The sequence below is a fragment of the Ictalurus punctatus genome, chromosome 2, assembly GCF_001660625.3.
Source record: "Ictalurus punctatus breed USDA103 chromosome 2, Coco_2.0, whole genome shotgun sequence".
Lineage (NCBI taxonomy): Eukaryota > Metazoa > Chordata > Actinopteri > Siluriformes > Ictaluridae > Ictalurus > Ictalurus punctatus.
This window is the reverse complement of record NC_030417.2, coordinates 35,590,951-35,614,886: the sequence shown is the minus strand read 5'-3', so window position 1 is coordinate 35,614,886 and position 23,936 is coordinate 35,590,951. Positions and strand designations below refer to the sequence as shown.

The following is a 23,936-nucleotide window of genomic DNA, read 5'->3' as shown; positions in this document are numbered from 1 at the left end:
TTTCCTGATTAACCAGTCGGAGGTTTAATTAAGCAGTCGAACACTTTTACAAATGCAGAGTGAGAAGCTGAGAATTTCCAAAAACCTGCCTCTCTGGTTCAGGAGTCGTTCTTTAAGTGACCCCTTACAATAACGTTGAAGAAGAAGAATTTATCGTGCTGATGACGCAGACCGTAACGAAATTCAGAGTCGCTTCACACGGAGAAGCGTTTCAGCCGTTCTCGCCGCGTTTAAACACGACAGCTCGACAATAAAAACGCTTCCATAACCCGGTGATTCTGAAAAGTTTGGCCTCGTGTCATGGTGTCCTTAATTGGCGTCGTAGGATTACGAATTGCTCAACGTTGCGCAACGCGGCGATTCAGCACGCGCACTGGAAACATTCGCAATCTGCTTAGCGTGGGGATTATGTAAACGCCCCCCCCCCCGATCTCCTCACGCCGAGAGTGGACAACGTGCAGCTGGGGCTGGCCTCGACAACACGCACACACACACGCATTACTAAAGAGCTGTGTTAGTTTTCCTTGCATGGAACGAATCACATAGACTCACCTTTTTTTTGTTTTATTAGAATTATTTATTTTTTCAACATTATCACGCTATAGTTCTTTATTCCTTTAAATCTGTGGAGCTTTGCTACATTATAAAGCTGCGGTTTTGTCTTCTAAAAAGCACCAGCCAAACACAAACACACACACTGTCACGGGGACTGGAAAACACACTTCTTTTTTTTTTTTTTTTTTTTTTAAAATCCAGACTAGTGGAAACAATGGATTTCAAGTCTGTCCCGAGTGATCCGATCACAGGTAGTAACGTGTCTTGGAGACACATCGTAATCTGATCGGCGACACCACATCCGGTGGGGATCTGGGACCTCCGCGGATAACCATCCGTCATGCGATCATACACTTTTGTTACGCGTCCCGGACATCACAGACGGAGCAACCGATCCACGGCGTCATTTGCCTCACCTGAAAACGCGTAATCATCGCGAGCCCGTTTGGGAATCGTCCCGAGTGGTAGAGTTCTCCACCGAACGAAGATGTTCTCCGAGGACATCCAGTTCATTTATACGTTTGGTTTGAAGACGATTTAAATGGGAGAGTTTTTAAACACGGGTACTTGAAAGGACGTGCAGAACTTGTGATCGGATGTTAATACCGGATGCCAACAAGGCCCCTCCCACGGCGCTTTGATATTCCAATCATTTCTTAGTGTCGTGATGCGTCATTATATTTGCCGATGTTTTTGCTTTGTTTTTTTTGCGGCTGCCAGTCGTGCTTACCTTCTTTACTCGTCTGCTCTTATGACCACGCCACACAGTACCCTGTTTTTTTTTTTGTTAACTATATGCTATGCTTTATGAAGGGATTCCCAGCAGTAAGCTAGCGAACGAGCCACACCCACGCTGTATGATGCTGACTAGCCATGCTAGAGTCAATTTCTAACCTCGTAAGCGGGAAGCTGGAACTCAGTTACGCCATTTTCAATTTAATCTAAGTGTTCAATCTACAAAATAGGGGGGGAAATGCTGGATGTCTGTGTTGCTTTTGTTCTGTTGGTCTTTTGTTGGTCAATGCTGCTTTTGTTCGCTAGCAAACATTAGTGATGCATTAGCGTTAGTATTCGTGATGTGTTAACTGCAGACCGTTCAGTCCGTGTTCCAGATTTAACCGAGTGACGCTTCTGTATTGATGGATCTAAAGCAAAACCGGTCTAATCGCGCTTAAGATGGCCGCCCTGAGTTCCTGGGCTGATCGGACAGATTTCTTTGGATTGTTCTTAGTTCTTCTGAAATGTTTATTAAACTTTACACTTTCGGCACTTTAGGAAAAGAAAAAAGGCGTTAAATTATAATCTCGATACCAGTTGCATTCCAGTTACCTGAGCACAAATTCCACGCGTACGGGTGTTTTTTTTTTTTTTTTTTTTTTTTTTTTTTTTTTTTTTTTTTTTTAAGTCCGAACAATGTTCACAAATTGTCGCGTACAGAATTTGACAATTTTTCAGATTTTACGCCTACAGATTTGGTGCTTTAACGCGCTGCTCTGATTATCACGTGTACATCGATTTCCTTCAGTCGGATTTGTTCACACGGCTACGTTTAACTCTATGAAAGCTTGGTTGTAGTTCCTTTTAGATTAGACTTCGCCCCCATTTCCCCCAGAGTCGGGGGAGGAGGGAGAGCAGCTGCTGCTCGGGGATTTTAAAATGGCCGAGCGTATTGATTGATCCGCTTCCTGGAACACTTTCTGGTAGAGTCGTGGGGTTTTTCAGTCTCGTTTCGAGCTGTAAAGTTTCACCTTTAACTTTTATTCCTTTTACTAATTACAAAGAATTAAAGCCAGAAATTATTTTTTGTACTTTTTTATTTTTTGTTATTTTAATCTTCCCTTTTCCTAAATCCAATTGCTGCCTGTCAGTCGAGACGTGTTGCATCATTAATTATTTTCTATATTAATTATGTTTTTCTTTATTCTTGATGCCACCGATCTGATACCGAGTATCAGTATCTGGTTGATACTAGCAAAAAAAAAAACAAAATAAAAAGCAAAGGTAGATTAGATATCGAAGAGAAAAAAAAACATATTGGATCCTATGACAAATACCAGAATTTTGGAGAGGAAATGTGTATTTTTCTTTTTTTGTGTGTGTGTGTGTGATTTTATCATACTTTACACTTTATTATATTTACGATGTTGGTGCTTCAGTTTAAAAAAAATCATTTTAACTATAAACATTTTAAAGGTGAGTAGGTTTAAAAAGGAAAAATACAGATGGAGAAATAGAAAAGATTCTGAATGTTTAAAGCGCCCCGTTATGCTTTTTCAGATATATTACCTTTCATGTAGTGCGTTATAGAGCAGTTTGTGACTGTAAAAAGTCTGCAAAGGTTCAGCAATCAAAGCGCAGGACAAACGGAGTTATCGACTCCCAAAAGAAGGAACCGATTCTGAACAGCTGAAACGAGTCGTCTTCCGAAACTCCTCCTTTCAGAGAGCCTACTGTGCTCTGATTGGTCAGATGTCCCCTGCCTGTTGTGATTGGTCTAGCGCTTCGCAAGTTTAGAGTTTAGAAACGGATCCTCGAGCGAGTCGTTTGCGAAATGAGAAAAAGAGGTGAAGCTGCGAGATGTAAATTATGCGAAAATGAAAGTGCGTTTTTGACCTCGGATGCACGTAAACCTATCGCATGAGACCTCTAAAACAAAATCAGCCACGTTAATATAGCAAATAGGGCGGGGCACTGGACCATGTTAAATAATCTGCATCTTTGTAAGTTTGTAATATTTGTAATATATTAAAAAAATGACGTGCATAATTTTTTTTATATAAAAAGTGCTCTTTTATGTAGACACTAGATATATTTTTACAGTGCTCTGCTGCTGAGATATTGCAATACCTAATTGTTTTTTCTCGCATCGTCCACCGCTAGTCATTTTACTTGTGCAGAGATGCATTTTTTGGCGTTTTTATTGTTCCAAGTAGATGATTTTTAATATTTAGAAAGGACATGGTAACACGTGAAAGGTGTCACGTCAAGTCCAACTCGTTAGAAATAACCATTGAAGATCAGAGGTTCCACTCCGCCGGGCTGCAGGTCGTCGACGATACGGTCTTCCCGGGCCGTTTCGTAACAGGAACGCGTCCGAACTCGTCCCCTGTTTTATCAGCTTCCTCATCGGAGAGATTCGACCTGCCGAATGTGTCTCTACACACCTGCATTCCACTGACTTGCGGATCACTTGTATTTTAAATACGTGTATGTCAAAAAGGAAATCTATTTATTTATTTATTTGTTTATTTGCTGTTTGTCAGCTTTTATTTGGCCTCGGGTCACTTCCTGTTCCAGCGTCGTTCCACGTGAGATTTTACTCTTAAAGGTGCATTAGGTAAGATTGATTTGATTTAAAAAAAATTTCAGATCAAGATTGGGTCTCAAACAGTTACGTAGCTGGGTTTGACCCCTCATTCCTACCCAGGTTCACAAATCTCCGCCCCCTGGATCTACAGTGGCCGGCAAAACCCAAACCTAATAGGAATCAGTTTTCCAAACGGGTTTTCTCGTCCACTTGTGCTGAAGTCGTGGCTGTTCCCGATTACTTGTTCAAGTACGAAACTAGAGAATCGACTGTTGTACCTTTTATAGCCGGGATTAAAAAAAAAGCGATTTCTCCTGAAGTGTTCACATGCAATTATTTTGTGAAGCTCACCTGTTGTATGTCGTTTTGTTGCCCTGAACCATGGATTTGCCCCACATCTACCCCATCAATCAGTGAAAAGTACCCCTACTGACTCCATATGATTTTTCTTACGTATTATGTCCAAAACCTCTCGCGCAGGAGCTGGGATTTTCTCCTCCACCCAGCCTCGGCAGGAAGGATTTGCAGACAGAAGTGTTACAACTTCATAGCCGTTGCTTAGCTGTCGTTTTGTGTTTTTCCTCTCTTCAGGAGATGACTAGTGTGTGTATTTGGGTGGAGCCTTTGGCTCACGCTCTGCCCCTGAAGTAAAGGAGTGGCCTTTTTTAAATAATAAACCCAAACCGCTGATGAGTAACATCTGTGACAGTCCTGTCAGTTTATATTAAAGTTATGTAATCGGCTGTTTCCTGCTTTCACGCTTCCAGCCCGAAAGGGTTTTTTTCCCCCCTCCCTAAACATCATTAAATTGTACGTCAGTTATGTTTACGCAATCTTGAACGGCTCGGGTGAATAGACGAAGCGTTCCAGTACGTCCACTCGGCTGACCGTTGGCGGCCATTCTGGGCTGTAAAAAACAACGTCGGAGTCCTGTCGAAGCCGTTGAGGCGTATCAGTGACGTGTTATTTCTGTACAAGATATCAGCGCTGGATCAGAGATGCTACTGGATTACAGGTATCCGTCCGTGTGCTCGATAGTCGAGGTTTGCTGTTTGAGATGAGATGCTGTGAACGTTGACGGAGCGATCCAAATCGTCCCAAAGAGGTTGTCCTGAAACTCGGTTAAAAGGTCGTAGCTAAGATACTTTAGTTTGGAGTAGATTTTAGGGATCTGCGACAAACCTCAACCCAGGCTGTCAATTTGGGAATTTTGCGTAGTATCCGCTTGGCTTAGCCGTTACCACGTTGAGCTCGTTAAGTGCCTTAATAAAGACTGAGGGATATAAGAAGGTGTCTCGAGTTCTTGCGGAAGGGACAGCGGCGTAGTTGTAGTCCATATCCTCGTCGATGTACTGTATCGTGTTTGCACAATAACGCAACAAACAAGGCATCCATCTTTGGCCGAATCATGGCACGCACTTTTCTCGACACACTTAAAAACTTGTTTTACAACGCAAGGTTGCATTAGTAATCGAGTTGTATAACCGCTTTACGTTGTCGTTGATTCTTCTTTCCAGCTGCGTTTCCTCATTCCAGGCTGTTTCTGATTCTGAAAAGATTGTCTGGCATCTGTGTTCGCGAAACCGGCTCCTACCACACCTCGGCTGACGAGCGCTAGTTAAAGAAATAACCAAAATCAAAAAAATCCGGTGACTGCTATATACACACACTGTACACTTTGTTTACTGTCGACACTATGAGCGGCCATGTTGATTTGAAACGACTCGCTGAACTCAGGATTCGAGGAGACCATCCCGACTTTCGAGGAGGCGTTTTCTTTGGTAGCAGGTCAGCACGAACGTCATCGTTCCCATTCGTGTCGGCGATACCAACCTCGCTATTCCACCCAACCCCCAACCCCAGAACGTCTTTGCGGACGTTCCAAGCATGACGAATCCCAGAATCATCTGGAAGAAGAAAAAAAAGATCGTGTTTGATCGTGGTTACAGCGAGGATGAGTTTGACGTCGAAGAACAAATACATGATTAGGCATGCAGGGTAAATACCAAACCTCGAACAGACCGAACGCTTCTGTACTCTTCTAGAATGGGGAAAAAAAGAAGGAAAGAAAACCCTGTGAAACACGAACGAGTGTGAACTTCGCCACAGGACGGGAGGACTGAAAGGGGCGGCGGCTCGTAAGCCACGACGTTCAGAACCCACTTGACCTTTTCACCGTTTCTCTTTTAGCCTCCAAATGTACAAGGCTGCACGTTAAAATGACAAAAACAAAAAAGCAAATGCATGATAGGTAGCGCTGAATACTCCTTTATTCCAAGCGTCTGATTGGTCAGAAGGTTGATTTGGTCAGTTAAATTTTCTATAACGGATTTCCTCCGCGCTCGTACGGCGAACGCGCCATGCACGGATTATCATTTATACGGTGAGGTTTTCTGTAATTGAACATCTACAGGAAGAGTCTCCTGTGTCAGAGCACGTTGCGGTTTCCAGGTAACATGACGAGCTGCGTGACGAGAGAGAGAGTAACATAAGTGATAACAGGAACTCACTTGTTTCGTGGCTTAAATGTCAGTGTAAAGGTATGATGCGACACTTTTGAAACAAATTGCTGTGGTGCAAGAGGATTAAAACACTTTGGGACCGGTTCGGTATTGAGTTTCCTGTAACAGCACATGTCCGTTGTGCTTATCAAAATGTTATATTTTCCGTTATAGTACATCGTCTAACTGATGATGGATTAACGCTAACGAGTGATGTCTGTGCGGGACATGGCATGCGTCTGGCCTGTGACGGTGTGTGTGTGTGGGGAGGGTGGGGTGGTAGGTGTAGGAGAACACACCTTCGCCCTTCCCCAATCCATTCATCAAATCCCACAGACTCAGCGTGGATGTGTGTTTGTGTTTTTGCTGAAAAGGTCGTTGCTGTGTTATTTGCTTTGACTTTGACTCGTTTTTCTCGCAGCGTCACACTACACTTAAGAGCGGGTTGAATGATGGGTTTCAGAGCTCTGCTGTGTTCAGAGACAAACGATGAAATAGCCTCCGTGTATGACACTGTCGAGATGATCAGAGGCTCGAGCAGCTGCTGTGGAAAACCTCCTTCATTTTTGCTTTGGTTTAAGGTTGGGCGACGTGTAAATAACTGCACGGGCTGGAGTGTGTTATTGCACCAATATCACAGCCATTTACTCACAGTTACAGTCTTTCATTTAGTAATGAATATGTTGCTCCTCTCAACCGCTTATGGTTCCATTTAATGTTGTGGAACACCAGAGACAAGTTAGTTCCTCTTCTCAATTTTATAGCCACGATAAACAGTTGCTCTCTCTCGCTGTCTCTCTCTCTCTTGCTGTCCCCCTCTCTCTCTCTCGCTGTCCCCCTCTCTCTCGCTCTCACTGTCTCTCTCTCTCTCTCTCTCTCTCTCTCTCTCTCTCGCTGTCCCTCTCGCTCTCTCTCTTGCTCTCTCTCTGTCTTGCTGTCTGTCTCTCGCTGTCCCCCTCTCTCTCGCTCTCACTGTCTCTCTCTCTCTCTCTCTCTCTCTCTCTCGCTGTCCCTCTCGCTCTCTCTCTCTGTCTTGCTGTCTGTCTCTCGCTGTCCCCCTCTCTCGCTCTCACTGTCTCTCTCTCTCTCTCTCTCTCTCTCGCTGTCCCTCTCGCTCTCTCTCTCGCTCTCTCTCTGTCTTGCTGTCTGTCTCTCGCTGTCCCCCTCTCTCTTGCTCTCACTGTCTCTCTCTCTTTCGCTGTCCCTCTCGCTCTCTCTCGCTGTCTCTCTGTCTTGCTGTCTCTCGCTGTCTCTGTCTCTCGCTGTCTCTGTCTCTCTCTCTCTCTCTCTGTCTCTCACGCTGTCTCTTTGTCTCTCTCTTTTTCTTGCTGTCTCTCTTTCGTGTTGTGCTTTTAAGTCTCCGTTCCAATCAGTTGAGGAATTTTCTAGAACAGCAGCTCGGACGGTCGTCCAGCTTTTTGACGGATTGCTGCGGTGTAAGTGGAATAAAACACTTCAGCGCTTCTATTGAAAAAAAACAAAAAAAAAATCAACCTCTGCATGGTCACAGTAGCTCCTCTTCGTCGTTGATTGTTTTCCTGCAGCGGCACGATCCGTATTGATTTCCCGTTTTCTCTCTGCTCTCCAGGCACAGACATCTCGGTCGGAGAGGAAGTCGCCATCAAGCTGGAATGCGTGAAGACGAAACATCCTCAGCTGCACATCGAGAGCAAAATCTACAAGATGATGCAAGGAGGAGGTAGGAAATAGCGGTGTACGGTTTAAAAAATAAATAAACAAACAAACAGTCGCCCCATCACGCTTCTCATTTACATTAAATGCACTAAACTATTAAGCTCCGCCCACTTCTTTGTCGACTGTACCTCCTGGAAAATGAAAGTGGCTTTGTGGCTGTATTTGGAGGCAGGAAGTCATCGGGTCACGTCCATCCGAGTCACGTGCCATCACCCCCAAACAAATTACACCGTTTCACCCGAAGAGCTGCCGTTAGCATGTGTCGGTATCCTAGCAACGTTGTGACCTGTGTGTGTGTGTGTGTATATAGATGTGAGACTGGTGAGACAGACGTCGCGGCGTCACAAAGAGACGTTTTATTTTAATTTAAAGTAGTGTAAAGTTTGATTTATTTCGTGTCACGGGTCACCTTCACAGGGTTCTGCCTTCATGTCCTCCACCAGCTCCGCCCCTAAATCTGTCCCATGAATATGAATGAGCTTCCCAAAGGATATTCCTAGTTTGTTTATTAGGTGTAAGGAACCAAACACACACGTGCACTCATCTATCTGCGCCCCCCCCCCCCCCCCCCATTTGTTCTTTTTTCCCTCTCCTCTCTTTCTACTTTCCTACTTCTCTCCTCTCTTTCTCTCTCTTTCTCTCTCTCTCTCTCTCTCTCTCTCTCTCTCTTTCAGTCTCCCTCCCTTCCCTTCTCTCCCTCTCTCTTCCTTTCTTTCCTACCTCTCTTTCCTTATGTTTTAAATGTTCTGTCTCCCCTTCTCCCCCCCACTCTCTTTTTCTCTTTCCTTGTTTTACACACTCTCTCTCTATCCCTTGTTTTATTCTCTCTTTCCCTTATGTTGAAATCTCTCTCTCTCTCTCTCTCTCTCTCTCTCTCTCTTTCATGTTCATCAATCCGAATAAATGTTTTCTGACATCTTTTCCCAGAACTCTGTTACCGACGCGTGTCGTATTACTCTTAGCGTTGGTTACGGCAGGGCGATATGACGACGTAACACCGATATCCTGAAAAATTGTTACGATAAGCTTTTCTAAGAGATAGATTTGTGTTCTTTATTTTAACAAAAACAAACAAAACATTTCTAATAAATGAATATAATTACAAGCTGACTTCAGTAAAACGGTTGTACCTCACGTCTGAAACGGCAAGAGGTTAATATTCTTACAGGTTTAAACAGTCGTTTCAGTGTTAGATATTCAAATAATTTTTTCGTCTTGCTATTTCTTAAGCCTGTCCTGTTCCTCTCTCTCATCCCTCCCCCACATGGGTTACATGAATGGTTGAGTCCAGATGGGTGTGTGTGTGTCGTGGGGGGTGTGTGTGTGTGTGTAAAAATAAAGCAGGCTTTCTAAGCAATCCGAATCGCAATCAACCGCGCTGTGGTGTAAAATGATTTAACGTCTGTCTGGGCTTCACAGACGTCACTTTGAGAACCACGGGTCTGAAAGTACCAAAAGTACTGATCTCATTGCGGTAAGTAATCGTGAGGCTTTTCTCAGCGTGATGCTTTCAGATTTTTTATTTATTTTTTTTAAACGCCTTAACTTACTTAATTCCCGACGAGGTTACTATACACACATGGTTCCCGTGCCTCTGTGGTAAATCGGTCTTATTGTTAAGGAGGCGTGAGGACGATGTAAAACTCCTCCGAGACGCGTTTATACACGCGTTGCGTGGGTTCTTCACGGAGACGGCGATTTCCTGACTTCATTCATCAGCGTGTGGTTCCTGAAGAACAGGAAGCCTGAAGCGGACCGAGACGAGATATATTTATCCGTCTGAGCGCTCGGAAAGGGCTGACCCGAAAGATGCTCGAAGGAAAAACTGCTGAGCGGCGAAAGCTCCGCACTGTACAAGGCGAGCACCAGATTTGGAATGGGCACGTGTGCGCGCACACACACACACACACACACACCAGTCAGCTGCAGCCCTCCTGTGCGCTGATGGCTCTTCCGTCTGTTGCTCTTCTCCCTAAATATCACCCGTGCGGTCATCTAGAGACGGAATAGAAATTCAGACGTAATTTACGGCTTACGGCTGCAGCTAACAATTCTTTTTATAGTCGAGTAATAAATCGTTTTTTAATTTTTTTTTTATAAAGTTAGTTAGAACGTTTCAAGTATACAAAATCAGTAAAATATATCTCCAGCATTTCATTCAAGACACGGACTGCTTCATATCATAGACCGACTAATTGAAATGAAATGCTTATCAAAGGATATATATATATATATATTTAAATAAGATTTTATCCCTTTTTGTCATAAGTATATAACCATATTTCAGAAGAGCAGTGGAAATGACTTAAGCGTGTACAGCATAAAGTCTTTAGTGTAATGTATATTTACTTTTAAAATCATTTGGATCGATCACGATTGTTTTTTTTTTTTGAGGGGGAAAAAACCCGCTACTGAATGCTAAAGTAAGATTTCTAAGAAAGATTGTAAAAGTAGCTGATGTGTACGGAAGTATTCTGTGGATTAATTTTTTGGGCGGCTGTGGATCAGGTGGTAGAGCGGGTCGTCCACTAATCGTAGGGTCGGCGGTCCGGTTCCCGGCCCACGTGACTCCACATGCCGAAGTGTCCTTGGGCGAGACGCTGAACCCCAAGTTGCTCCCGATGGCAAGTTGGCGCCTTGCGTGGCAGCTCTGCTCCCATTGGTGTTTGAGTGAATGGGTGAGTGAGACACAGCGTAAAGCGCTTTGGATTAAAGCGCTATATGAGTGCATCATTTACCATTTAATTTTCGCAAGCTCGTTTCCTAGTGCGCGTTTTCATTTACACGAACGTACAGCGTCTGCCAAATGAAATTTGTGCTGCAACGCTTGCTTGTGAAAACCTGTGGCTAGTTTTATGGGCACTTTGTGACAGATAAAATTACATCCCGACACAAGCTTTAAACCACCGATGCTTTATTACGGCCGTGTACGACCCCAAGGCGCTCTGAGACGCGGTCGACTTCCAACCTGTATCGTTTTACCCAGCGTATCCGCCACGGTCACCCCATGGATGTGTTTAACGGCCTGCGCTGTTATAGTTTATACGACGCAGACCTCCGTATGGCGTTTAATCACGCCGCTGACCTCTAACCGAACGTCCCGCTTCCCTCCATCGCTGTACATCGTTTCATCCCCGGTGTCCGAGGTCGTCATCAGCGTGTCGGGAAAGTCCGGTCCAGTCCTGTGAAGATGTCCGTGATTTCCGTGTTCCACGTTTTAAGCACAAACATATACCGCGAGTCAAGGTGTTTCTGTAATACACGGGTTTGTTTTTTCATTTTTTAAATATAAAAATTTTAAAAATGCGTTATTATATTCAGGCTTAATGTATAAATCTAAAATCTGTACAAAGTACAACATTGTATTTTTAAAAAAAAATGTATAAGAATATCACAACGGAGCCCACAATTAGATTCACCATCGTACGGAGGCGTAATCATCAAGTGACGGCCCGAAAAAAGTGTGCGACCTCCAAGTCCTCTAAGGCAGGGGAGCATTTTATATTAAATGCCGTGAAGAACCATAACCTGCAAACTTTACGGAGCGGAGCTTGTGTGGCACGAAGCACGAGCTTATGTTTATATCCAAAACGCTGCACCGTGTGCAGGTGGTTGGGGAAACTGGTGCGAGTTGCCTAAGAGGTTCGGTTTAAATTAAGCTTGTCATTATATGTTGTATTTATACATCATTATATGTTGTATTTATAAAAACATGACTAGGCTTTGTTGATCGCTCTTGCAGCAAAGCGCAAACATCCTGCTACATGAAGAAACCACTAAATCTAAACGGAAACCAATCAAGTTTAAAATAGCTTCAGGATCCGATTTTAGACCGCGTTGATCGGCCTGCTTTTAAGTCATTTCCGGATCTCACCATGTTTTACTGAGATTTAGACTTGCTTCTGCACCACTTTTGTGAAGATGCACCAAATATCTTGGTGCTAGCGAGCAAGGGTTCTGACGCTTTGCATATTTTGCAAATGGTCTTAAATTTCAGTGTGAGATGGTAAAATGGTTCTGGAGGCTGTTTTGGTCGGTACAAGTCAAGGAATCACGGTCATCATGGTCAAACTGATCTGCAGCCCGTGTGTCGATGACACGGACGCTACGATGCACTCCGTCCGCGATTTGTTTCGCAATACCGATTCGATTCGGTTAGATTGTCCGATTTATTTTGAACAAAATTTGAATGAAGAAAAATGATGACTGAAAAGACTCCATTTTATTTTTTAATCATAAACAATGCAAAACAATGAGCATTTTTTTTTTCTGTCTGTAAAAAACTAAACATTTTAAAAAGGCACCAAACAGAGGTTTAATATTGTAAACAAAATGTATTGCAGGTTAACCATACCTTTTAAAAATGAATTCTCCCCAAAATTAAGTCTCTGACCCAAGAAACACGATTGATTGGAACAGTAGCAGTGAATAAGGCGTCGTTTTAACACGCCTTAAAGTCATACAGCTCCAAAGTCATTATAATGTTATAACGTGGTCGTGTGACTGTGTAACATAAAATGCCTGTCTGTCGTTGCGAACCGGTCGCTTCACAGGCGCAGATGATTCCCGCTGAATGTCCAGACTCTACACGAAAGAACGTGATCATGTGACCAGCAGGTTAGACAGATTGGTACCTCAGGTGTTCCGACAGTGTAATCGCATTAGATATGTAACGGCCCACGGTGTCGCATTTTTTTTCCCACCATGATGCATCGTTACGCTCGTAGTCATTAATAGGGTGCAAACGTTTGTCGTGGATTTTATTTATTTATTTATTTATTTATTTATTTATTTCAGTGGGGATCCCGACGATTAAATGGTGCGGAGCGGAAGGTGATTACAACGTGATGGTGATGGAGCTCCTCGGCCCCAGTCTGGAGGATCTGTTCAACTTCTGCTCTCGCAAATTCAGCCTCAAGACTGTTCTACTGCTGGCTGACCAGATGGTAAATTCTCACGCACACATGCTGAGACACACACACACACACACGCACGCGCACGCACTCGTGCATGCACTGTTTGTTAATTAGAGGGCTTGTGTAGTGAGGTGACTGCTGAAGGAACCAGTGTTCATATTACACAGCGGTGTTGTCTCCGCTCTTTTGCATTGGCGCTGTGGATCCTCTCTTATCAGGTGGCTGATGGAGCTGTAAAGGCCCGAGGCGATTTTAGTATAAAAGGTTTTTTGTTCTGTTACCGATTGAATCATTGCTTCGTTTGTGTCGTGATTTGCATCGCAGGTTTCTCCGTCTCTTCCCTTGTCGCGTTTAATACGCTTCATCGGCACGGATGTTTTTACCACGCGCTTTATTTATATAAAAAACGTACCTGATTTCCACAGACTGAGCCAGCACGGTTAAGCGTCCTCCACTTCCGGTTCGGGAAGCGAACGGTTACGTATTAACCGAGGTGTTCAATTTCTAATCCCCATCCTAGCAAGGACTTTTGGGAGATTTCATCATGTACGGCACAGAGACCACCACAGTGCTGCTGTGAGTCTGATTTGTCAGAAGGGTTTGAGTCCTTGCGTATTGCGTTGCAGCTATTTATTCTGGGTGTGGTGCTTCTCATCTAAATGTTCATGTTCATACTGTTTCTCTGAAGCAGCACCATGACCTTTGACTCTTGTATTTCCGTATACACAACGTCGAGAAGAAAAGGATTTATGTGCTTAACAGGAAATTGGACTAAAATGTAACATCTGCAGTAAAGGTTATCTATAATATGACCCTGTGTGTGTGTGTGTCACAGATCAGCCGTATCGAGTACATCCACTCAAAGAACTTCATCCACAGAGACGTGAAGCCCGATAACTTCCTCATGGGCCTGGGGAAGAAAGGCAACCTCGTTTACATCATCGACTTTGGCCTGGCCAAGAAGTACAGAGACGCTCGGACACACCAGCACATACCTTACAGAGAGAACAAGAACCTGACCGGCACGGCCCGCTACGCCTCAATCAACACACATCTGGGCATAGGTACACACACAGACACACACCTTACAGAGAACCAGACCAAAGGCATAGTAAACCCACTGTCGTGTGAAGGTTTTTAAACAAATTATTATTATTATAATGTAAAATTCATGCTGACCGTTTTTGTCTTTTGTTTTCCCCCTCTTCCCACAGAGCAGAGCAGAAGAGACGATCTGGAGTCACTCGGCTACGTGCTCATGTACTTCAACCTTGGCTCTCTGCCCTGGCAAGGACTGAAGGCTGCGACCAAGAGGCAGAAATACGAGCGGATCAGCGAGAAGAAGATGTCCACGCCCATCGAAGTGCTGTGCAAAGGATACCCGTGTAGGTTCTGACTGTGGTTAGGTTCTCGTCGCGCTCTCGCACGTGTCTCAAATCAACACCCTTAAGGCACTTGCCTTTTTTTTTTTTTTTTTAGACATTAGTTAGTGTTTGATCTATCACTCTGGTTTATAAGTATCTTCTACACTAATATGATGAATATATATATATATATATATATATGACTAAAATGTTTCTCATGGTCTTCTGATCTGAAGGTGTGTGATTAAATGTTTGAAATCGGTGTCGTGGACAAAAATATAATCGCGCCGACGTATTCATTTCATTAGAAAACAAACATTTTATTTACACAAAAATATTTTTTCTTAAACAGACGACGCCAAGAATACATTTCTGGAAATTGTAGGCGAAAAGGGTGTCGACTTTGAAGATGCTAAAATATTAAATTCTTTTGGATTTTTAAAAATTTTTTTTATCACAACATAATTCCCATAGTTCCATTTGATAACTTTATTATTACTCTAAAATGAGGGGGAAAATGAGTGTGTCTAAACATTTGACAGGTAGTGTATGTATATCGTGTGTTATTTGAGACACAGCCCGAGGCTTCATTCCCTTCTTGTGAATGTTCCTCAGTCAGTGAATTCTTGCTTTCTTCTGTCTCCTCACAGCCGAGTTCGCCACGTACCTCAACTTCTGCCGCTCCTTACGCTTCGACGACAAGCCCGACTACTCCTACCTGCGACAGCTCTTCAGGAACCTCTTCCACAGACAGGGATTCTCCTACGACTACGTGTTCGACTGGAACATGCTGAAGTTTGTGCGTGTCCACAGGCCAGACTTCGCTTTAGATTTGTTAAATATATTCGATCTCTCCGAGTTTCTACAACGACGGTGTTGAGTTACGCTTGCGCTCATGTGGGGGTGTGAAATTTCAGAGGACCAAACCTGCAGAAATGAAAAATAAATATATAGGTAGACGGATAAATAAATAAAGGAATGTATGACTTGATAAAACAAATATAAATCATTTTTAATGAAACTTAATCCTAAACTTATTTTTATATTGCCCTTTTTCCTTCATATATTATTTTCTGTATGTATTTTTTTATTATTATTTGTTTTTATTCTTTTTAACTTTTATGTGTGTGTTTTGTGTGGTTAATAACGAGTTTGTGATTCATTCTCTTAGACCCGACGTTTACGCGTGAGCTCTAAAAGTAAAAATAACCCACCGTGTAAATAAATCTAAAAGTAAACGGCCGCATAAATAAAAGAACGAATGGAAGAATACATAAGTAAAATAAATACAGAAAATAATAAACGAAGGAAAAAATGAATTCAGGATTAAATTGAATTTAAAAAACGATTTTAGATCTGTTTTATCAAGTCATTTATTCCTTTATTTATTGTCCTGTTAGTACATGGGTAATGAACCTCCTGACCAATCATAATTCAGGCTTGTAATTTACGAGCGGAGTGCATGTAGTGTTGCGAGCTATTCATACCTACATCCTGTGAGCATTGTTACCATGGTAACCGGTAGTGGCTTTACTATTTTAGTGTTATTTTTGTGGGTTTTTTTTTTTTTGAAGTCTCTGTGGAGAAAGGAAAGACTCCACACCAGAGAGCTGTTCTAGGAAACGGTAGTCGATTGACAACTTTAACCCCTTTTAAGGAGCTGTCAGAGGCTGAGAGATTTTAGCTGTGGTCTTTTACTTATTTCTTTTTTCCCCAGGGTGCGAACAGGGCAGCGGAGGATGCTGAGAGGGAGAGGAGGGATCGGGAGGAGCGTTTGAGACACGGCAGGAATCCGGCAGCCAGAGGAATACCGTCGGCCTCCAGCAGACCCAGAGGAACGCAGGACGTAGCACCGCCCGCTCCACTCACACCCACCTCACACACAGGTGAGAATGCTCAGCAGAACAAATAAACATGCAGCGGTAACTGTTTATTTTAGAGGTTGCTGGGAACAAAAGTGTGTTGTGGAGGGGGAAAAAGCCAGCAATACTGTAGTTTCTAGAGTATTGAACATATTACACCTAGACTAATGAGGAACATGTAAATATTTTGTGGAACTGGAGTTATATAGCCGAATTCCACTCCCGTCCCAAACCATATGCTATTTTACGGACTGGTTTAAAACGTTCCTTTAGACTTGGATGTTTTCTAACCAGCAGCAAGCTGGGAACTGAACAGTCGTTAATATCTCTTGCCGTGTGTGCGACTTTACTTCAGATCTGGAGTGTGTGAAAGTCTTGTTTTCATCACCACTGAGCTTTATTTCCTGCGTTGGCAGTGACATTTGTGGTTTTCGGTAGCAGTAGAGTGTCTCCCCTGGGTTCTTGTGAAATTTTTTTTGAGTGTGTATGTTCTCAGCTGAGAGGAAGTGGTAAAGTATTTACACACATTCTCTCTAAACAGGAAGTCATGACAGTGTTGCGTTGAGGGACCAATCCGATGTTCCTGATTAGACGGGAGGAAGTAACCAGGAGACTGATGTAAAAACCAAACCGTATCTTATTGTTTTTAAAGTTCAGAATCGTCGTGTCATATGGGGCGTAAACCGGAGAGAACAGAGCTCAAGGTTCTAATTCTGGTGTATTTTCTCTGACCACAAACCTTGGCTACCCTAACTCTGATTTTTTTAATATATATATATTTTATTTAAATTCCAGCGCTGTTGTAACATTCGGACAGTTCATGATGTCAGTAACACACGTATGCGACGAAAGTCCTTGCAGTACTCCGCAGTACCAGTAACACGACGGCCATTGTTCACACGCTCTCCTGCATATCTTACGTACATCCGGGAGATTTTAAATGACATTCGCCGAACGGCTCGGCCGAGCCTAGACCTCCCCGCGCGTCAGGTTTCCGAGTCGATTTTGTGCACGGCGACGTTAAACACACCGAACGCTCTGTACCTCTTTAAAACTACCCCCTGTCATCAGGAGCGGTGTCCCGAATCGAACGCTAACCTCGCATTCAAAAGAATTGACTAGTCTGTAAAATCCCGAAGCTCAAAACAGAGCTTTTGGTAGGAATAAAGGCGCAACATGAGAGCTTTTTAAAGTTCAAACACTTTTTTTTTTTTTTTTAAATTATTCATTTTTTTAAATAATCTCTTACTAACTTGATTTTTAAAATCTTTCCTATTACAATGATGTTGGGTTTTTTTTTTTTTTTTTTTTAAGACAATAAATAAAAATATAAAGGAATTATTTTTTGCTTATTTATTTAAATACAACATGGCAATTTTTAACCAAGTTTATAGATATCGCGACACATCGTGCATCATAGAAACGTCTTTAAATGTCGTGATATGATTTATTATTTATTCATCTCTAGGTTAAAGCAGTGGTCAAAAGCTCTGTTTTGACTCGTCCTGAATGTAGGCTGTGCTTCACACTAACTCGTCTCGAATGTTAACACACTTTTTCAGGAATGGAGCGTGAGAGGAAGGTCAGCATGCGATTACACCGCGGCGCCCCGGTGAACATCTCCTCCTCCGACCTGACCGGCCGACAGGACACCTCACGAATGTCCACGTCACAGGTACGAGTCCCGCTCGCGCCACGCTTCTGTCGCTCCTTCCCTCCCTGAGCTTTACCGTCGTCAGTGGTGTGTATGCTGCCTGTAAGTCGTGGCTGTAATTGTGGCCACAGCGCTCCTTTCTGCTCTTTCGTAGCTCCCTGTCTTTGTTTCCCTCGTCCTCCGGATGCACACCGAGCGACACCATTGAAGCCTTGCGTGGTGTTTTTCCTCTTTTTATCTATTTGTAAAACTTTTTAGAAAGGGTTTTGTAGAGGAGACAGTGGTAGGGAGCCTTGTCCGAGCACTACGATGCTGTTTGGCAATTTAACGTACTAGCTGCTAGCACGCCCGAACAATACGACAAAAAAAAAAAAAGGAAGCGTACAGAAGAGAAGATACGGACTCGAGTAAGAGTCGCATTTGACATGTAACTACCTTGTGTCTTTTTAAATTAGCGTTTTGCCGTTGGATACATGTCGAGACATGTTATTTGGTTTACTTTATAAGCCAGACGGGTTGCTATTACGTAAATCTCTCCTGTTTGTTCAGTGTTTCGTTATCAGTGTTTATATTAAAAAAAAAAAATTTCTTGGTTCCCGTTTCGAACCAAAAGCACTGTGTTGTAATGTGCTTGCCATTTGTTTTCTTTACATCCTCAATGTCTCTCCCCTCCTCCTCTTCCTCCTCCTCCAACCCGCCCACTTCAGAATAGCATTCCCTTCGATCTCCACGGCAAGTAGAGAGGCAGCAGCCGGGTGAGTGACGGCCGGCTGCCATTTTGTGTGGCTGTGTTTTCCTGCACCCGATAAAAACACTTCCTGCCCGCGACCTCACGCTGTCTAATCCTAGCACTTCCTCTTTTTCTTTTCTTTTCTTTTTTTTTCCTTTGTGTAAGCGATCAAGCTGGGGGTGAGAGAGACAAAAAAAAAAAAGAGGCTTTTAATGAATAATAAAATCGCCCTGTTAGGCAGTTCGCTCGATGGCAAGACTGCTGCCTGTAATATTCCCATGAACATTAGCTTTGTTATCTTCGCCACGTCGAATATTTTCCCTGCGATTTTTTTCATTTTGAAAAGCGAGACGTTTCTTCTCTTTTTCCTGTCAGGATCCGTTGCCTTCACTAACGACTCGTGTGAGGAGGGAGAAATGCAGTGGAATTAAAATAATTTGCCACACTATAAACGCCGGAATGTGGTGTGAGTCGTGTGATATTATAAATATTTTTTACAAAACAGGATCAGAGTGAATTTTATATGTTCGGTTAAAAGTTTCCAAATGGATAATGTACATACATCCGGTGTTTTTTTTTTTTTGTTTTTTTTTAGTGCTGTAACGGTGAAGATGACATGACGGTTATAACCGTAAATAGACGTATTGAAGTCGTACGTAGATGATGGATAGACGTCCGTCATCACCCACCAGGCATTAAAAACAAACGATCGATTTAAACAAAACACCACAGCCCTGCGGCGCTCTTCACTCACAGTGGCTTTTTGTTATTGTTTTTAAAATCCGAGATGAAGATGCAAACAGCGACGCAAACGTCGTCCGTGTGTCCCGTCCACAAGCGTTTAGGATGCAGAGGAATCGAGCCGGCTTCCTTCAGCTGAAAGATTGAGACGAGGTTCAGACTGGTTTGATGATGATGATGATGCTGTAATATGGAAATATAACCTTATACCAGTACAGATCAAGTAGGGGCTTTAAACAGGACATCAATTCCACTTCTTGTGCTCACTATTAAAGCAAAGTGAAACAAAACACATAACCTAAAGCATCTCTCGTTGCATTAATAGCGTGGGAACAGAAAATGAATCGGTGTGCTGTTGGAGTTTTGGCCCTACATGGACTTGAATTCCCACCAGCCCATCTGCTGGATCTGTATCCTTCCAGTAATATTAATAACTTAACGCGACTGCCATGAAACACGTCTATCTGGAGCTCTCCTCACATAACTGGCTGTATATATATTTATATATATATAGTAACATATTCAGCTTTCAGGTAGAAATCCCCACTCGATCAGAATTTAAACGTACGAGCTGCAGCCTTTCTCTGAAAATGAGTTAGGAAACGCCACTTTATAAAATCGTTCCAAACCAAACGAGCTCCCGAATGCTGTGTGTCTGAGGTGTTGTGGAGGTGGAGTGAAGGACTAGGATTAATCCGTGTGCTTTTCTCACATCTCTCCGCGCCGCTTTAACCGCCTTCGGCCTTGCCGAGCCGCTCGAGTGCGGACGCTCTTCTTTTAATCCCCGCTTGTGTGCTTGGTGCGCGTCTCCCGAGCGCGCCTGATCACGCAGGTACGACGATTAAATGTCGGCTCGCCTTCACCGACCCCGCGCTCCTGCGACCTGAAACCTGGGGCCTCGTTTATAACCCGACGGGGGGCTGCATCACGAGTCTTACCGCGGTCCAGAATCGTAAAGATCTAGCTTCAAGATAAATCCTTAATTGCTGAGAAGCCGAGCGAAGTATATTTGTCGACGATGTAGTTTCGATACATCATGATGAACCTTTTTAATTTTCCCCCTTCTTTACCTTTAACTTATTTAGTGAATATTAAATCAATCATTACACTTCCTGGGTCTGCTGAATACGTTTAAACGTTAACGGGTCCATCGGTAACTCCTGGGATTTGAACTGGCAACCTTCAACATAACTGTTTAACGTTATCGAAATAATCGATCGTTTCACACTTGAGGTGGAAGGACGCCGGCAGTCTTGAGACGTGATGCCGAGACGCCTGCAGACGACATCTTCTCATCACAGGGAAGCATAACTCGCTCTGACGGAAGCGCTCTCCGTACTCTTACACGTACATGGGCGCACAGGCAGGCACGACGGGCGAGTGTCGCTGTGATTGACGGGAGAGAGAGAGAGAGATGATGGGGTGAACGCTCGGCTGAAAATATTCACCTACACCCGACTGTTAGTTGTGTGGTAGAAGATAATCGATGCATCGTTTCTCGTCTTCACATAAACGAGGCTCCTGGTCTTTCTCTGGCATGCTGTGTGTGTGTGTGCAGTGTGCATGCAAACTATTTTATTTCTGCTTTACTGCTGCTTGGCATCATGCTTTACTCTTAAGTGTAAACCTGTCCATAAGTGTGTAAGTATATCTTCTGCTCCGTTATTATGAAATTGATAAGTTGTCGATTTGAACGTTTAGGTCTAGAAGGTTTTTCCGTGTCCCCTGGGAGACCATTTCAGTTGCTGCTCCAGAGTAGCTCCTTTTCTACAGACGTACCGTACCGATGGTCTGAACGCCCCAGCGTCCGTCTGACCAACAAGAGATGACTAACGTGTGTTTAGTAGAACGGGAACTCCTCCAGGAGCTCGAGTGGAAATGTGCCGGTCGCTCCTCCTCGCGTGACGGGGACAAACCCCAATGTCGTCGTCGGCGTCTTTTCCACTTCCTGTTTTCGATCAGCTCCAGATATTAGTAACAGCGACGTGTTTCACACTCGTATTATTAAAGCGATCACGTCCTGTTGAATTGGAGCAGTGTGTGTTTCCTGAAAAAGACGAACGAACACTTAATTTCGCGCCCTCGTTCAGAAACATGCCCAGCGTGACGTAGTGCCGCGTCTCCGACTAAATCTTACACCCAGTCATCTAACATCTGATATACAGAAGAGACTGTATATAATATAAGAAGAGAGGCATGAGAGCGTCTGCACCAATCCTCTGCATGTATACAGGGACAGACAACGTATTCACAGAGTTCATTTCCAAGGCCCCCCCCCTCTTTTTTCTTCTTCCTTCACTTCCTATCTTGACTTCCTGCTGGGGTCTGGGTTGTTTTTTTTTTCTTCCTCCCTTCTTTGGTTTTTCCTCATCGTTTTGTTGGTGTATTAAAATACACATGTACTTACTGTAGAGTTCGATCATCTTTCTTGTTTCACTCGTAACCCATTCGTGGTCGCCAGCAAACGTAACGTTTGTAACCGTAGCGACGTGAATGGCGTGGCAGCTATCGCGGCGGTAGAACGCGCATCGTGTACGCTGGGCCTGGTCGTAGTTTTAGACAGCGCAACAGGTGTAAAGATTTATCACAAGGTGGGACGTAGCTAAACCCGGCGTAGAGACCACACCCGACGACTTAACGTCCAGCCGGTGCAGCCGGCCTCAGGAGCGCACGTTAATACAGTCAGTCTCTCTCTCTCTCTCTCTCTCTCTATCACCTTCTCCATCACCTTCTCCCCACTGACGGAAATGAATCCACAGGTGTATCAGTGTTAAAAACATAAGCATGGGTTCTTTTTCAACTCCTGAATTTGAAGGATTTTATTTTTAAAAAGTTCTCACCCGCAGCTGTGTGTGTGTGTGTGTGTGTGTGTGATAACACTGACCGTGCGTGTGTTTGTGTTCCGTCAGGCTCTGTCCCGCGTCACTCCAAGCGGCCTGCAGTCTGCTGTTCCTCGATGAGCGTCTGCGCAGCCGCAGTCACCCTGAGCAAATCAAAGACACACACAGACTCGACTTTTCTTTTATTTTCCTCAACACACTAACACAAACTGTCACTGAGGGAGACGGAGACACTCACACTCTCACTCACGCAGCCACACTGGAAATCAAATCAAACAGCCGAGGCACGTCGTCTCCACGTGCTTCGTCACTCTGATCTACAAAGACCTCTGAAGGGGGCGGGGCTTTACGGGAGGGGGTGGTTGTAATGAGTGGTGGGCGAAGCCATCACGATCAGCGCAAAAAAAAAAAATCCTCTACTCTCTCAGACGGAGCTGTACTTACCGATAGCCATCGATCTCGTGTTTCTCTGAACTGATGATTTTTTTTCTTTATGATTAATTTTTTAATCCTTTTTTTCTCTCTCTCTCTCTATTGTTTATTAACGAAGATTAAACTCAGTTGTTTTCACCAGCTGCAGGTGTGCTGATTCATGGGAGTTAACGTTTTTAAATAAAATAAAGAAATCCAGGTGGAGGAAAGTGGAGAGTAGAAAACAGGATTGCGTTCCTTTTTTTTCCCTTCCCTTTGATAACGAATATTGTTGTACTTTTTGGGGGGGGGGGTCTGGAAATCTCAGCCGATTCGAAAGGTGTTGATTTACTTTTTTTTTTTTTTTTTTGAGACGTTAGATCAGATCTGTCGTGTGGAAATAACCAGCGTTTTGACGTTGCGGTTTGTTATTTGTTGTGAGGCGTGAATGCAATGCAGTTGCACCGCAGTTCTTTCACGTTTTTAAGCGTTCACATCTTTTTTTTCTTTTTCCCCTCTTGCATTCCCAGAAGCTGTGAAGTTCACGTTGCCGTAGTCCGGTCTCTCTCTCTCTCTCTCGATCACATGGCTGTGTGAGGTTTGGGATTCATGTTGTGTGTGTGTTTGTGTGAAAGGATTGTAGCATGTTGATTTAGGGTTCATGGGACGGTTTAAGTCCAGGGATTGAGTAATGACGATGATCTTCGAGAAAGACGAAGTCATCCGTGCCCTTTAAGCAAATGGTTTTTCTTTAATAGGCTGGATTTTGGGCGGGGCTCGGAGTTGTAGAAAGGAAAGCGGCAGGCTCTTCACTGTAGTCGAGTGTTTAGGCGTTTCTCTGTAGTCGGGATGGGCGTGCGTGTGTGTGTGTAGTGCTGAGAGAACTTTCATTCTGTCATGTATATAGGACGTGTAGTTGATCACGAGGTACCTCCCCCCCCCCCGTAGCCTCTTGTTTGTCTCTGTGTGTATGCGTGTAGTGTGTGGGGCAGACTGTAGTGTTTAGAAGGATGATAAAAGTTGCTTCTTTTTTTTTCTTCACTAATATTTACACAAGTGGCTCCTGCGAGCGAGAGCATACTTTGGGATCGAGAGATTCTGGGTTTTCCTCTTTCTTTTCTTTTTTTTTTTTTTTTTCCCGTTTCTCCTCCTTTTGACTGATTTCATCATCACCCAATCACCACACTGTGCTGTATCTGATGGAATGATGGGAATCTTCCTGATGGGGAAGGTTTTATTTTATTTTCCTCCTCATTTGTATTGCCACTGTATTTGTGTATTTTAAATTGTGTAAATAAATTAATAAGTACTTGTATGTTCCAGGAGTTGAATTTATTTCCATCAGGCTGCACCGGAGAGC

At 43.6% G+C, this 23,936-nt stretch overlaps 1 protein-coding gene across 2 annotated transcripts in view; it reads left to right on the top strand.

The window, feature by feature from the left end:
• csnk1da (casein kinase 1, delta a) overlaps nt 1-23,891 on the top strand; it is a 30,564-nt gene extending 6,673 nt beyond the window's left edge. The window contains exons 2-10 of one of the 2 annotated variants that reach the window (XM_017459020.3): nt 7,952-8,062; nt 12,856-13,004; nt 13,810-14,038; nt 14,189-14,359; nt 14,989-15,137; nt 16,056-16,224; nt 17,763-17,875; nt 18,562-18,609; nt 22,235-23,891. In XM_017459020.3, coding sequence (XP_017314509.1) covers nt 7,952-8,062; nt 12,856-13,004; nt 13,810-14,038; nt 14,189-14,359; nt 14,989-15,137; nt 16,056-16,224; nt 17,763-17,875; nt 18,562-18,594 — 1,124 coding nt within the window. In that variant the 3' untranslated portion in view covers nt 18,595-18,609; nt 22,235-23,891. The remainder of the gene's footprint in view (nt 1-7,951; nt 8,063-12,855; nt 13,005-13,809; nt 14,039-14,188; nt 14,360-14,988; nt 15,138-16,055; nt 16,225-17,762; nt 17,876-18,561; nt 18,610-22,234) is intronic. The other variant, XM_017459012.3, reaches the window with a different exon arrangement.
• Nucleotides 23,892-23,936: the final 45 nt, after the last annotated feature.